Below are 14,822 nucleotides of genomic sequence, written 5' to 3'. Positions count from 1 at the left end.
TTTTTTTTTTTAAAGATTTATTTTTATTATTTTTTTATTGGAAAGGCAGATATACAGAGAGGAGAGACAGAGAGGAAGATCTTCCATCCGATGATTCACTCCCCAAGTGAGCGCAACGGGCCGATACTATGCCGGTCCAAAGCCAGGAGCCTCTTCCGGGTCTCCCACGCGGGTGCAGGTTCCCAAAGCCTTGGGCCGTCCTCGACTGTCTTCCCGGGCCACAGGCAGGGAGCTGGATGGGAAGCGGGGCTGCCGGGATTAGAACCGGCGTCCATATGGGATCCCGGGCGTACAAGGCGAGGACCTTTAACCACTTGCGCCACCGCGCCGGGCCCAGAACATAACACCTTTTACCAAAAAGCCTTGAGTTGGTTTCCTGGAATTTGTAGGTTTACGAATACAGCTGCTTCAAAATCCGGGTCCAACTATAGAGTGGTTATTGAAGATGGAAAGATCAAAAGACAGAGAGGCTCCTCACTACTGCACATGGGAGAGTCCGTTGGAATTTCTGCCAAAATGAGCAGGAAAAGTCTAAGCTAATGTTTGCAAGCTGGCCAATAAAAGAAGCACGAATGAGTGTGTCTTTGTGCTAGACTGAAAGAACTCCAAAGAGCAGACATCACAACAGGTGATTTCCTGAATGTCTAGGCTATGCTGAGCCCAGTGCTAACCACTGACACGAGCCAGTAACAACTCACTGATTCCCCTCAACCCAGCACCTGGTGAGATAAGCTATAACCTTACCTCTGTTATCCATATGAAGAAACAGACCTAGAAAATTTAAATAACTTGATCTTGCCATAGGACACCGCTTGGTAGCAACTCAGACTCTGGCTATATCTAACTTGAGAACCATCTTCTAAACAACCATTACCTCTCCATTCGTAAAATTAGTTTTCATCATTTCATTACCGTGAAGAGTAAATATGAACACTGAATTAAAAAATCATTCCGATAACTTGAAAAGGTGGCCCATGTTTTCAAAATGTTAACTTGGAAGAAATATTCAAATATAGCAAGCAAAAACAAAAACATACCACTTTCTCAAATGTGTGAAAAAAATTAGAGGATAAACTGTTGCAAATGCATAAATGTAAACAAACTCAGAATTTCAAAAACATTACCATTCAGGAATGAATACATATCAGTATTTTCTGCAATTGATTGATTATTGTTCATTGTTCATTCCATTCAATGACTTCTTGCTCCTTACTTGAAGACTGCAATAACAATGATTTAATCATAATTAGTGAAAACTATGCAAAATCCAAAATGTCAATTCACGGATGATTCATATAAAAAATCCTTATCAAAAATTCAAGAGAATTGTGCTGGACTTAAATTTTGGAAAGAGATGAAGGTCTTGCTTTTGCTTTAAGTAATTTAAATTAAATGCAATGAGAAGTGGTCTGAATGCTTATTTTTACTTTGGTGGGAAATCATGCTGGGAATGTGGCTCCATTGTGCACAAAGGATGTTGGCTTTATGCTGCAAGCACCAGGCAGGTTGAGTGGAGAAACAATTAGCTCAGTCAGCAAGCCTTTGAATCTGATTAAGCCAGGAAGGGGTCACTCCCCAGGACAGGGCAGAATGAAGCAAATCTGGGTGGCAACTCCAAAACAAGAAACAATCTCTCTCTCTTTCTTTTTCCTCTCTCTCAACTTCTCTCTTCCTCTTCCCCAACTAAAATAAACTGGTACTGAAATTTATTGTGTCACATTCATGTCCGGGAGTGTCCTTATTACATTTCACCTTTGGTGAAACAAATAGCATCTGGTTTGCAAGTCGATCCACAGTTCATATGTGTCATAGCTACCGTCTCTAAGAACTTGTGTTTACTGAAGTCTGTCATACCTTCATGTTTTGGTAACAAAACATCTTTGAGACCAAGGGCTCAAGTCATAGAAGAACATGAAGGACTTGTACCAGCTTGCTGGCCGGATTCTCGTTGCCCTTGGGAGTCTCAGTGTGCTCTCTGGAATTCTTGGGTTCTTCCCTGTGTTTTCTTACAAGCTTTGGTTCACAGGATGGAGTGTACGGATTGCTTGCCCCATCTGGAATGGAACACTGGTAGGAAAATATTTTACTAAATATACTCACATGATAAGGGACAGGGGGTCAAGAAGGGGAAAATAGAAAAGTAAGCTATTTTCAAATTGTCCAACAACACAAAGAAACCAAAATTCTTTAGAAAATCAGAATCTACCTTAGGACATTTATTTCTATCCATTACAATGTAAAGGCAGATTTTTCTTTAATATTATTTTGTCATATAAGCATGTATATCCTAGATTCTAGTAGTATAATGAAATGCTGTAAAAGAAAGTCTTGAAAAGCTATTTTAATTCTTTCTGAACCGGTCTGTTGAAATTTCACTTTTGACTTTAGAAAAAAAAAAGACATAAATCATAAAACATACCTTAAAAATCAGGAAGAAAAAACATAATCTAAAATGAATGGTTTCATTAGAAAGACAAAGGTAGTCTGCGTGATTCCAACAATTATAAACTCCAAATCTTCGCGCTCTCACCTTTTCCTTGGCATGTACCTGGTCGGACTGGGAACAGTTGTAGAAGTAGGGCAATAGGATTCGCTAGGAAGGTGTCCAGGTGCCAAATATGGTGTCTGGTACTCAATGTAACTTCATTGAATAACTGCACAGATAAAACAACCGACCCAGCACCATAGTTCCCAGACCAAAGACGCATCTGGCCTTGGGAGTAAGTGGTTCCCAAGGTGGTATGATGTCAGAGGCATTAGAGGCAGTGCTGTCCAACAAATCCTTTTCTCATTTTCTGTCACACCTGACAATCACTATCAGAGACTAGAAAACTCAATTTTGAAGTTTTTTGACCTTAAGGAATTTCTCATTAAAATGTAGCCACCCTTAGGTGGGATGACATCTTAAATCCTTGAGTGATTGAAATGCTGACTTAAAAGCAAGGTTCTAAGAAGTATGCTTTTATAAACATTTATTTCTTATCTTTATTTGAAAGGCAGATTTTATAGAGGGAGAGGAAAAAACAGGGAGAGGTTTTCCATTTGCTGGTTCACTCTCTAAATGTCTGTAATGGCCAGAGCTGATCTAAGGTGATGATCTGAAACCATAAGCCTGGGTCTTCTACAAGAATGCAGTGTCCCAAGGACTTGAGCCATCAACTGCTGTTTCTCTAGGTCATGAGCCGGGAGCTGGATCAGAAGTGGAGCAGCAGGGACTCAAACAGATGCCCATACCAAATACTGGTGCCACAAGCTGAGGATTAACTTGTATATGTTTTTAGCTACTTGTTAAATAATTGCTTTCTATAAACCTAATAGATTACTGGGTTGCAATGGAAGACAAAAGAAATCTTATTTTTAAAGGGACTGTGTTCTTTTAAATGTTCCAGCATTGTGGTACAGCGGGACATGGAAGCCATAATCTATTACAAGCTCCAGGTCAAGTTGCAAGTGCTCCCCTTCTGCCCCAGCGCCTTGCTAATATGCCTGGATAAGCAGTGGAAGATGGCCCAAGTGCTGGGGCCTTTCTGTCACTTACGTGGGCTTCTGGCTTCAGCCTGATCCAGTCCAGGCTGCCGTGATTATTTGGTAAAAACGAAGCAGCTAATTAAATGAGTAAAAAACCAGAAAAACAAGAAAACTGAGTTGAGTGGGTCTAAGGGAAGACTGAATGAAAAAATCATCAGGTGGTATTGTTTTTCTTTTTTTGGCATTTATTCTTTATGCTGAAAGTCAGTCTTAACCTTGACATATAAAGTATGTTCTAATATTTTGTCTCATTTACTGTTTTAAAATTTTGACTTCATACTGAGCTAAAGTCAAAACTTCTATTACATTCTAACCATACATCATTTTCTTATAGTTCTTTGCCTACTGCTGGAAAAATCTTTCCTAATGCATTGAACAAATATTGATTTTGATTAATATTTCATATAACTGGGTATAGGTTTGTTCTACTCCTACTTTCTCTTCATCACACAGAGAAATAATATGATGAAATTTCTAACCGTCTGCTAGTTGGGAACTGTTTGGTTTCAGGAACAGCAACACAGGGAAGTGGAATCAGAGATCTGGGATTTGGAAAGGCAAGCCTATGTTCACGTCCTGACTTCTGAGTTTCTGCGTATGTGACCAAAACAATCCTCCAGCAGCTGTGTCTCACCGTCTTTACTGTTCAAGTGGGCTGGTTTACAAGTAAAGAAAGTGCACCTGTGAAACCATCTGACTCAGTGAGCAGAGTCTGAACAAGGATTGTATGATAAAGAGCTCTGCCAGTTGTAAAGCCCTACTTAAATGCTAGCTAATGCCTTGCCTTTCATTGGTGTCCTACTCTCTGTCCAAACCCTTTGTTCTTAATCCTTTGCCATTGGGCTCACTCCTCTGTCCTGGTCCCTAAATCCCTGCTGAGTTTCTATCCTGTTGCCTCTAGACCTCACTTACCATGCTTTCCTTAGCTCATTTCTTGGCTGTCACGTTGGATCCTGGGCTGGTTTCAAAAAAAGCTGAAATGTGTTCCTGCCTCGGGGGTTTGCTCTACCTGTTCTCTGTTCTGATGGCTATCTCCTTCTAACCTTGACTTTTCCCCTAAACCCTTTAACTTCTTGATCAAATATCACTTCCGTACTGACATCTTCCCTCATTATCCTATTTACAATTTCAGCCCCTGTCCTCAAATGGTATATCTAGTCTTTCACATCAGCTTTATTTTTTCCTCTTAGCCCTTGACACCACCTAACATGCTTATATTTACTACTTATATTGATTTCCTACTGCCACCTGATGTGTATTATACAAGCGCAACAATTATTGTCCCCCTATTTTGCTTACTCTTGTAGTAGCTTTAGAATCTGAGTCACATAGAAAATATTCAGTAAATATCATTAGATAAGTATTATTTAATGAGTGGATGAATTCCTTGCTCTTCATTCTGGGGACACAGAACTTCCTACATAGCTGAACTCTGACTAGGTTATAGGACAAAGTTCAAGCTGATATTTCTACTAAATCAAGAAAAACTCCCCATGAGAAGCAAAGTGTTCCGAATGCTTACTCTTTCCATAATGTCTCTATTGAGAACAATGTGATTTTTTTTCCCCCCACTGAGTTTCCTGCCGAACCACACTTCTGTCTAACCAAGGTCAACTTCAAAGGGTCGCTGCTTCATTCCACGACTTCCCTCACCAATCACTTCTTTGCTTGCCTGCTAAATGTGTCTTCCTTGGGTGAACAGATAATTTGTAGATTTTAATAATATTGACATTTCCATCTGCAAATGGCTCCACAGTACTTCTGAGACCCATACGAGATAGATTTTTCCATGTGATGCAATAGTTTGTATCTGTTCAATGTTTTTCATTCAAGGCTTTCCAAGCACTTCACAAATATTGGTCCTCAGACTGTCCAACCTCTATTCTTACCTCTTTGTGACAAACAGTGTTCCCAGGATTTCTGAGTTAGGTTGTCTAATGGCGTCAGCTATGAGAAGGAATGCAGCAAGAAGATCATGCTATCTTGAGGACTGAATTGTTTTAATCCTGGAGAACGTCATGGCCTGTAAGGCAAATCTCTGATGAACAGTCTGATGTACAGCGAATGCAAGCTGAATGAATCTAAAGACTAGTGGGTCCAATGTCCTTGGTAATGTGAAGAAGCCACACTGTATCCAGAACCTGAGAACTTGGGAGAAAGGTTATGGCAAGGGCCATGCAGCTCTCAGTTTCCTCAACGGCTAGACAGACAAGAGGCTTGACTCCAGGATCACCAAGTCTCTTACAGCCTCAAGAGTCATGTGACCAACAACGCCCAGGAGACATTAAAGAGGGGAAAAAAACCTAGAAAGTCATTAAAGCAATCAAAACTGGTATCACTGAGGACTGCTTCAATGCCAGAAAGAGACCTCAATAGAGAACTGGGCTCAATTCCAAACACAGTTTGGACAAGAGAGAATTTGTAACCAGTGGGAAGGGTGGGTGTCAGTGGATGGAAGCTGAGTAAAAGCCACTGTGAGGGAGCTTCTAGCTAAACTGACCCTATGGAGTCCTGATGAAGGGGCCAGGGTGGTCAGAAAACATCTGGAGTGGAGGATGGAAGCTGAGAAATTAGTTATTGGTCAGATACCAAGGACTTGCAGATAGCTGGTACGGAAGATTCTTGTTGACCTGACTTAGCAGGGATCATGCTATAGCAAGATTATATAAGGAACTACAGACAGGCTTAGGAGAAGGTTCAGAAGCCTGTCAAATGTTTGATCAAGCAAAGGATCTTTGTCAATGATTGTTTAACATCAGTTTGTGTTAAAAACAAATGAATCATCTCGTCACCAATATGAAATCTTTTCTTCTCTGGCTTTCTTGTCACGGTCTTGGAAGCTAAATTGTAAACCTTCAAGTGACTTTGATTGGATCCTTTCATTTACACTAGCTCTTCTACATCACTGTGGAATGTAGGTTCCTTTCTAAAAAAATGATTATTCGTTTGAAATATAGAGTGTTAGAGGCAGGGAAGGAGTCAGAGAGCATCATTCTCTGTTTTCCCAGGCACACAAGCCAGAGGCTGGATTGGAAGCATAACAACTAAGTGTTGAACTTGCAATCTGGTGTCACAAGTGGTGACTTACTGTGCCACAGTGCCGGCCACAGCCTTTGGGTCTACATGTCTAATAAGGTCTCAGCAGATGACCATGTTGCTGAGCCTTGGAGTAGTTTGGGCACTAATGGCCTATACCAGCCAGTCCAGGCCATTCCCCCTTCCCTACCAATCTGTTGCCATGTAATTTCATATCTTTATGCGGTCCTACCTCTTCTCACTATACACTACCCTTCCAACACATACACCTTACCACTTCCCAATTTTGTTCAGATTGGATACCTAAAATAAATCTGAATCTACCCATTAGCGTATTTAAAAAGGCAATCTATTGAGTGGCTAGAAGCATCTACCATGGATAAAATAGAGTAACACTTTAGCGCATCACTGAAAACAAAGGGTAATCATTGTTTTATATAGATATTACAATATTTACAACTAGGCTTTAACACAAAATGCTTTACTTACTATGGGTAGAATAATAAAAAACCGTCTCAGGGTCTTGTTGAGATCTCTACGCCTTGCACCATTCCAATTTGGCATGCATTCAGGAGTTCACCTCTCTGAACCACTTTGTGATCAGGCTAGTGAGTAAGCTGTTTGCAGCACACACCACAGATGGCCGTCTATTCAAAATCTCGACTCCTCCACTTCTGATCCATCACCCTGTCAACACTCAGGAAGGGAGCAGAGTGTGATTCAGGTGCTTGGGCCCCTGCCACACAGATGGAAATCCAGATGGAGTTCCAAGTTTCTGATTGGAGCCTGTCCCAGCCCAGTTTGGCTGTATAACCAGTAGATGGAAGAACCCTGTCTCTCCCTTTCTCTCTATAAAGCTATCTTTCAAATTAAACAACAACATCTTAGGCTGTTTTTTAGCTTAGGCTATTTCTTTTTTTTGTTCCTAAACCAAGTCTAGATGGATTTTGAGGCCTTCTTCAATATGGCTTTACAGAGCTTCAGTCCCAATTGTCTCTCCTTTTCTACCAAGAATTGGCCCTGCAGCCAATGTAGGCTGATCCACCAGTGCCCTGCAGAGCTATTGCATCTGCACCTCTGCATGGGTTATTCCAGTGGCTTACACTGCCCTCCTTCCGTCACCTTCCATTGAAATCACAGCTGACATTCAAACTCACTTCAGATCTTATTTCCCCCGATACTTTCTTCAAATATATTTCCCCTCAGTAGGGTGTCTTATCCTCCAGCTCCCCTCCTACAAGAAGTCTTCTATCTTCTTGCTCAATTTTGTGAGCATTCTAACATGTTCATTTACTTTTCACACCCGAATTGTAAATTTCAGTATGACTTGGAGCCATCATTTGTACATTATTATTTGATGGTCCTGCATATCTCATTTAACCTCTGTGCTGCATCTAAAGAGTTGGAGAACATAATAATGAGGTCATTTTAAGAGCTAAATGAGTTAATTCATGCATGGGTAGCTTAGATCCTTGGCATATATTAAGCATTCAATAAATGTTATCAGTTTATTGTTATTTTACCTGCATCGTTCCTACCACCTTCCTGGTTTACTATGGATGCAAAGCAGATGCTTACATGTGCATGAATTACCCTATAATTGATATGACGCCTCTAAAAGTTTCTATTTCTGTTGCAACTACTGCCTGCTTCCTCCAATTCATTTGCTTCTGGGAACTGCATCCCTTACTGCAATTTAAACATTTAGAAGGAAGGCTCAAAATTATTCCGCAATCAAAGCATCCACAGCAATTGTAAAACCCAAGTGATGCTCCCTGGCATGCCTGGAGAGCGGCTCAATTGCCAAAGTCATCAAGACTCAGAACCTAGAGAGCAGGCAGTATGAGACTTGGCCATTTCCTTTGCACTCATTGCTTGGGATGCCCTCCACCCTCGCCATGCCCTCAAACTGGCTGCCCTGTGGTGGACTGGCAGACAACTTTTTTACCTTCATGACATCTCCTCTCTCATGTTTTCTCTTTCTTTCTTTCTTTCTTTCTTTCTTTCTTTCTTTCTTTCTTTCTTTCTTTCTTTCTTTCTTTCTTTCTTTCTTTTTTCTTTCTTTCTTTCTTTCTTTCTTTCTTTCTTTCTTTCTTTCTTTCTTTCTTTCTTTCTTTCTTTCTTTCTTTCTTTCTTCTGCTTATTTGTCTTCCTTAACCACAAGTATCTTCTTTTGTAATTTCAGAAATAAGTTTTTAAAAACACAAGGCCAGCATGGTAACATAGGTTAAACATCACCTATAATGCCAGCATCCCATATCCAAGTGTTGTTTCAAGTCCCAGATGCCATTCACCTCTGATCTACCTCCCTGCTTGTGTACCTGGAAAGGCAGCAGAAGATGGCCCAAATACCTGGGGCCCTGCCACCCACATAGGAGATTCAGCTGGAGTTCCAGGATTTGGGCTTCTGTTTGGCCTAATCTTATCCTTTAGGCCTTATGGAGACCATAACAACAAATGGAAAATCTGCTTCTCTCCCCCTCTCTCGGTAACTCTGCCTTTCAAATAAACATATCAATAGATCAATCTTTTTAAAAAATGTTTTCTTTTATTTGATAAGTTGAGTTATGGAGAGGAGGAGAGAGAGATTATTTATATGCTGTTTCACTCCCCAGACAACCCTGATGGCCAAAAATGAGCTGATCCAAGTTGGAAGTAAGCAACTTCTTCCTGGTCTCCCCTGCTGTGGATGCAGGGGCCCAAGGACTTGACCAATTGTACTGCTTTCCCTGCCTTCCCAGTCTATAAGCTGCGAACTGGATGAGCAGTGGAGCAGCCAGGACATGAACTGGTGTCCATATGGGATGCCTGCACGCTCCAGGGGAAGGATTATTCAGCTTTTTAAAGAAACAAATAAAGGTTTAAAAACCACAACAGAGGGAAGAAGAGATAAATGCTGTGGCTTTCATGGGAGAGGAAATACCAGGCGTACTGCCCCTCCTATCCCACCTCCCGTCTGGTTGGGGACAGCAGTAAAGATGGGAGTGCTTAGCCCTCCAGCCACCATCATAACCATCACATCCATGGAGAAGGCTAAACACGTTACTAAACTGCATTCACACTCAGCCTATTCCATGAAAGACCTGTTTTAAAGCTTTGTGTGAACGATGTAAAATTCAAGCTGGCAGCTACAACAGAAATAGCAGGCAACTGCCATTTTGCACGGTTGTTTTTCTCTCTTTCTTTCTTTTTTCAACCTTTCAAAAGAAAGAAACAGCTCAGGCCAAGGTAAATAAGGCAACCTGGACTCTAAGCCTCTGATAGTGTCCTCATCTGTCTGCAGGTAAACCCTCCAGAGGCATCAGGGCAACCCCTTCGCTTGCCGTTTTATCTTGCTTCCACCTTTCCCTCTCTGATGGATGGCAGGGGAGGGATGTGTTCCTGTAGCAGAACACAGTGCTGCATGCCCCCACAACAGTGGTGACAGATGCTCTTAACCACTCTTCTGTTAGGTTGCACTATTTATGCTGGCTCAACCTTCATGGGGTTCCTTGGAAATTTTCCCTTGTACAATCAAGCCAGGATCAAACCTCTTTGGATTACAGATGGCTCTGTTTTTGTCCATGGGAGTTTTATGGTATGGCCATGCCAAGTCTGGAATTTTCAGCTCAGCTACACGAGAAGTTTTGTTTGAGCTTTTGTGTGTGACTGTGTGTATCCCCCTCCCTCTCTCAAATTATCCAGATCCAGCATCTTACAATCACATATGCCAGGAAAATAAAGAGCTCAGTCTCTAAACAACAAATACGCCAGGCGCGGAGCTACAAAAGCCACGTACCACAATGCCATATTGGTAGAAATGCTATTTTTTCTGTATTATACATACAGCCCTTTTTATTCCTTTGTGAAAAACCAGGATTGTACTATTTTTACACTTGTCCACATCCGATATCTTATTTTAAGCTCATCTCTTTCTGGTGTTCTCTCCCAAGCTCAAAATATTCTTTAACCAAGAACAAACAATTTCGATGCATTGAGAATAAGCGATTTCAGTCTCAACCACCACAGATATCTTGGTTCCTCAGACTTAGTGTTGAATCAAAGCTGAGCCCACAGACTTGATTTTGAATTGTCTGTTGCTCATCCTGGCGACACCATTTCATTCTTTCACTACTCTCACCCTGCAGGTCGGATCTTTTATCCACAATTGTAGCCTATTTAAGCAGAAACTGTGTTTTGAAAGGCTGAACATCACTGCACCCAGAACAATAAATGTCACAACAGGTGTTGAGTTTAGAGGCAATCTTTACAACTCGAGAAACAGGATCTGTGCTTCTACCACACCAGCGGAGGGAGGTTACAGAATCTCAAAAGAAAACCAATAGAAAAAGTAATGCTGCCCCTGGGAGGCATTATCTCAGAGCAGGTTCCCTTCTGGTTCACCCCAATTCCAATTTCAGTCATTTGTGAGAAAGCTACAAAAAATAATTAATCAAAATAAAACATATGGCAAGGGTTATAAAGCCAAACTTGTGTTGTGGTGCTGCCTTACAGTGGCAGAGGTTATGATTGTGACGGCAAAGGGAGCATGGGGGATCAGACAATGAACCGCCATGAATCGTGACTTTCTGACACTAAGGGCTTGTTGTTCTCATTGTCATCACCGCTTCTTCCACTGATGAAGAAGAGCGCAGAGCCATAAATCCATTTAGCCATTTGCCGTTCTTCTAGATCATGATGAAGTTGTCAAACTGAGACTAATTGAGCCCTTTCCGGAAGTACTTTCTATTGCCAATGTTATTTTTTCATTTTCTTTTCACAGGCCCTCACGGCAGGCGTGCTGCTACTGTTGGCTTACAAAGAATGGACCCAGAGATCCCTGGTAAGTATATAGATGACAAAGAGGGTAGCAGAGTGGGAGTGAAGGTCAAGAAGCTACTAGGATGGAAAAAAAAGAACATGATTTCCAATTACAGTAATATTCAATCCCATAGAGACCTTACTATTATGGATTTCATTAAGCAATCATGTTTAAATCAATAATTTGTATCTGATTTTTTTCTCTAAACATTTCCTACACATTGTGGTGATTCCCATACTTGAGGAAGACAACACCAGTGTTAGTTTTCTGAATTTTATTTTGAATCAATGGGCTTATAGATGCCTGTGATTTTAATAATATACACTGAAGTCTCAGCTTTTCACTTCCTGGTCTCCTTCCAATTTTTCTGCTACTGTTACCTCTGAAAAAGAATGAAAAATTTATAATAGCTTGTGTTTTACAATCTAGTGCCAGGCAATACCGTGATACAGAATGGCTGCCTTATCTGTTGATCAGTTCCATTCTCACGGCCAAGGCAGTACTCAGAATTGAGTGTATGTGGAAATCAACTGGAGATCAAGTTCAAATGCAGACTGATTCAGCAGATCGAGATAGAGCCCAAGAGAGTGTGTTTCTGGAAGGCTCCCACTGGAATTCGGTGTTAGTAGACCATGGAATGCATCCAGGGAAGCAAGGTCTTACAGTAGGCATTCTATTTATTCATCTTTATTTTGCCAATCCACACTGATTCTGTATATATGATAGAAGATGTATAAATAAATGGATGTTGACGTGAATTTCATTATCAGTTGGCTGATAACATCATTCTCCCATACATTAGCAGTGAGAATTCAGGGCTGAAAAGGAATGCTATGTCCCCTTTTTGCTGCCTTTCCCAGCAGGAGGGATTAATCCCTTGGAATCTCATCACATTGCTAAGAAGCTTTTTTGAAATAGCTAATCTCCCAAATCACCATTTGTTTTTGTTTTATTTCCAGTGGGAAGCTAGCTTCACCTTTGTGACTCTGAGCATTATGGGATGTCCACTTCATTTTGCAATTGCCTTCGAATCAGCTCTTCTTGGACCCTACTGCTTCTACTCATTTTCAGGGATTGCAGGGACCAATTATCTTGGTTATGCAGTTGCCTTCCCTTTTCCTTATACAAAATTCCCATCCATTTGTGTGGACCCACCACACTATGAAGAGTACCACTTGATACTTCAAGCTGTTGACCTGTGTTTGAGCTTTTTCCTACTCTGTGTATCCCTGACAGTGTTCATAAAGCTTTCCATAAGATTTATCCAAAATGGACATGTAGATGCAAGTTCCAGCAAAGGAGGAGCCCATTCTTGTTGCACTTGAATGTTAAAAAAGCAAGGTCTGGTATAGAAGCACTTAATCCTCCTCTTTGTCTCTCTTCTTCATCACTGTATCATACATGACCATGTTATTCAGTGTCTGGCACGTAATAAGTATTCAATGACTACTTTTGAATAAATAATTAAAAATTCATTAATGTGACAACTAAAGCTATGTGTACAGATAACATCAGTCGGTTTTTATCCTAACCCACAACCTTAAAGATTTACTCATAAGAGCAAGACAATGATGTCAACTTTCATGACTTCTTTTCAGTATAGTGCCAAAAGTGGTAGCCAGAGCAACAAGGCAAGAAAAAGAATTAGAAGGAATCAAATAATGGAAGAAGTTTACTCATCTCTGTAATAGAGGACATTATCTTACCTGGAGGAAATCATAAAAATTCCACCAAAACCCTGCTAGAACTGATAACAAATTGATTCAAATTACAGGATATAATGTCAGTTTCACTTTAGCAATCTGAAAAATAAATTAAGCATTCCATTTAGAAAATCATAAAAATAAAAGACACTGAAGAGTAAATTTAGCCACGATGAAGTATATATGTCCTGAAAGCTATGGAATATTGATTTTAAAAACGATATTGAAAACACAAATGAATGCAAAGATATCCTATGTCTTTATTTATGAGAAGTGTTAACATTGGAGCTCAGACATAGAAAATTAATTTGAAATGTGTTAAAGACTTAGGAACTGGGCCCGGCGTGATAGCGTAGTGGCTGAAGTCCTCGCCTTGAACACACCAGGAGCATATATAGTCACTGGTTCTAATACCAGCAGCCCCGCTTCCCATCCAGCTCCCTGCTTGTGGCCTGGGAAAGCTGTCGAGGATAGCCCAAAGCTTTGGGACCCTGCACTCAATCAAGTAGGAGACCCAGAAGTGCTCCTGGCTTCGGACTGGCTCAGCTCCAGCCATTGCGGCCGCTTGAGGAATGAATTATCAGACGGAAGATCTTCCTCTCTGTCTCTCCTCCTCCTCTCTGTATATCTGCCTTTCCAATAAAAATAAATAAATCTTAAAAGCAAAAACAAAACAAAACAAAAAAAACTTAGGAACTGAAACTCTTAAGTATTTGGAGAAGAGACAGGATAAAATCTCTTCATTGATCTTAATGATCATTTCTTGAGTATAACACTAAAATTATGGACAACAAAAGCAAAATGCAAAAATGCAAAAATAACCAAACAGTTTGCCATACAATAAGGGAATCTATGACAGAAGCAAAAGCGTTGTCTATGGAGTGGGAAAACACACCTGTGAATGATGTAACCAATAAGGAGTTAGCATTCAAGATAACCAAGAACTCACATCACTCAGTAACAAAAGCACTAATAAACCAATTTAAAAATGGATAAGGGACCTGGATAGAAGACAAATAACCTAGAATGTTCAATATCATTCACTGATTATCAAGAAAATGCAAATCAAGGTCTATTGGAATAGCTATTATCAAACAGAAGGAAAAAGAGCAAACGGTGAGAATGTGGAGAGAAGAGAGTTCTGATTAGTGGGATTACAAATTAGCACAGCCATTACAGGAAGCAGTAGGAGTGCTCCTAAAACGAAATTGAAAGATAAGCACTACATGATCTTGCAACCCCGCTTTTGATTGTATAGCCAAAGGAAACAAAAGTATGTCTTGAAAAGTTATGCACAGGTTCACATTCATTCCAACACTCTTCATAACAGCCAAGACACGGAAACAACCCAAGTGTCACTCAATAGAGGAGCAGATTTTTTAAAAAAAATGGTATTTAGAAGCACAATGAAGTATGACTCAGCTTTTGGAAAGGAGGAAATCATGTCATCTGCAACAATTTGCATAAGCCAGGAAGACATTATCCTTAGTGAACTAAGACAAAGACAAAGACCGTGATCTCACTTAGATGTGAACTCTAAAAACGTCAGACTTATCCAAGAGTAGAACAGTTGTTGCCACGGGCTGGATTTGAGAATAGTAAGAAGATTTTGGTAAGGGAGTAAACTTTCTGTTTTAGTATGAGTAATTTCTGGAGATCTAGGTGCCGCATGATGACTGTAGTTAAAAACATTATATTGTATACTTGAAATCTGTTAAGAGGAATCCTAAACATCTTGCTACATGCACAGACAA

General features: G+C 40.4%; 1 protein-coding gene across 1 annotated transcript; it reads left to right on the top strand.

Moving 5' to 3' along the window:
- The first annotated feature begins 1,911 nt into the window (after window positions 1–1,911).
- TMEM212 (transmembrane protein 212) lies at window positions 1,912–12,690 on the top strand. The gene is made up of 3 exons (XM_041002592.1): window positions 1,912–2,070; window positions 11,327–11,386; window positions 12,325–12,690. The coding sequence occupies exons 1-3, from the start codon at window positions 1,912–1,914 to the stop codon at window positions 12,688–12,690; spliced, it is 585 nt and encodes a 194-aa protein (XP_040858526.1).
- Window positions 12,691–14,822: the final 2,132 nt, after the last annotated feature.

This window comes from Ochotona curzoniae, unplaced genomic scaffold, assembly GCF_017591425.1.
Source record: "Ochotona curzoniae isolate NIBS_2020 unplaced genomic scaffold, NIBS_Ocur_1.0 scaffold_2587, whole genome shotgun sequence".
In the NCBI taxonomy this organism is placed as follows: domain Eukaryota; kingdom Metazoa; phylum Chordata; class Mammalia; order Lagomorpha; family Ochotonidae; genus Ochotona; species Ochotona curzoniae.
Note: the sequence above shows the minus strand (reverse complement) of the source record. Positions and strands in the feature narration are given on the sequence as shown.